Source organism: Triticum aestivum, chromosome 6B, assembly GCF_018294505.1.
Source record: "Triticum aestivum cultivar Chinese Spring chromosome 6B, IWGSC CS RefSeq v2.1, whole genome shotgun sequence".
Lineage (NCBI taxonomy): Eukaryota > Viridiplantae > Streptophyta > Magnoliopsida > Poales > Poaceae > Triticum > Triticum aestivum.
The window spans coordinates 689,104,741-689,105,754 of NC_057810.1; the positions used below are offsets into that span (position 1 = coordinate 689,104,741).

A 1,014-nucleotide genomic window follows, 5' to 3' on the forward strand; every position below is an offset into this window, starting at 1 on the left:
AATAAGAGTTATCATAAATGGTGCCCGGTACAAATGCATCAGATCTAAAATACCAGAAACGGAGCAAATGATGTTCCTGATTCGGCCATACACAATTGTTCGGCAAGCAAGTACGATCCATCAGGTAAAAAAGAATGGCAAAACAATCAAACTCCCAAGCGCACGCAACTTTGCATCACAGAAGAACAATTTTACATTAACAGAGATGCAGCAGAACAAAATCAGAGACACGGTATTTCACTGAGACAAGTTTGATTTCCAGCAACATATGCGAAGCACTTTGTTCCACGATTCAGTTCGAACTACAGAGCAAATAGAGAGCTAAACAAGCCGCGGTTCCATCAAGCTTTTGGGATATCTGCAGGGGAGGGGGGCGAGGAAAAGCCTAGCCGCCGAAGCCGTAGAGGGTGCGGCCCTGGCGCTTGAGCGCGTAGACGACGTCCATGGCGGTGACGGTCTTGCGTCGGGCGTGCTCGGTGTAGGTGACGGCGTCGCGGATGACGTTCTCGAGGAAGATCTTGAGCACGCCGCGGGTCTCCTCGTAGATGAGCCCCGAGATGCGCTTCACGCCGCCCCTCCTCGCCAGGCGCCGGATCGCCGGCTTGGTGATGCCCTGGATGTTGTCGCGCAGCACCTTCCTGTGCCGCTTGGCGCCGCCCTTGCCGAGCCCCTTGCCTCCCTTGCCGCGCCCGGACATGGCTGACGATCCCTCCTTGGTTCGAGCTGCGACCGAATGTGGGATTGGAGGAGGAGCAGTGGTGGTTGGTTGTGCGATTTGCGGAGGTGGGGAGGGGATTTTAAGGTGGGCGAGAGGTGGGAGGAGGCGTGTTGCTGCCGTTCGATGCAGATGGAATGCACGGTTGAGATTGCGATCCGGGGGGAAAGACGCCGCGGATCGATGACCTGGCGCGAGGCGCCGGTCGCTGGAGTGGCGGGCTGGGTCAGAGGAGTGGCCGCCGGCGCCAAAGTTTGGGGCTGTGGGCGGGGCGCGATGTTTTCGCGCTGGTGTCCCGT

General features: G+C 57.7%; 1 protein-coding gene across 1 annotated transcript; it reads right to left on the reverse strand.

The window, feature by feature from the left end:
- Positions 1 to 235: 235 nt before the first annotated feature.
- On the reverse strand, positions 236 to 775 carry LOC123134900 (histone H4). The gene has a single exon (XM_044554050.1). The coding sequence runs from the start codon at positions 695 to 697 to the stop codon at positions 386 to 388; it is 312 nt and encodes a 103-aa protein (XP_044409985.1). The 5' UTR covers positions 698 to 775; the 3' UTR covers positions 236 to 385.
- Positions 776 to 1,014: the final 239 nt, after the last annotated feature.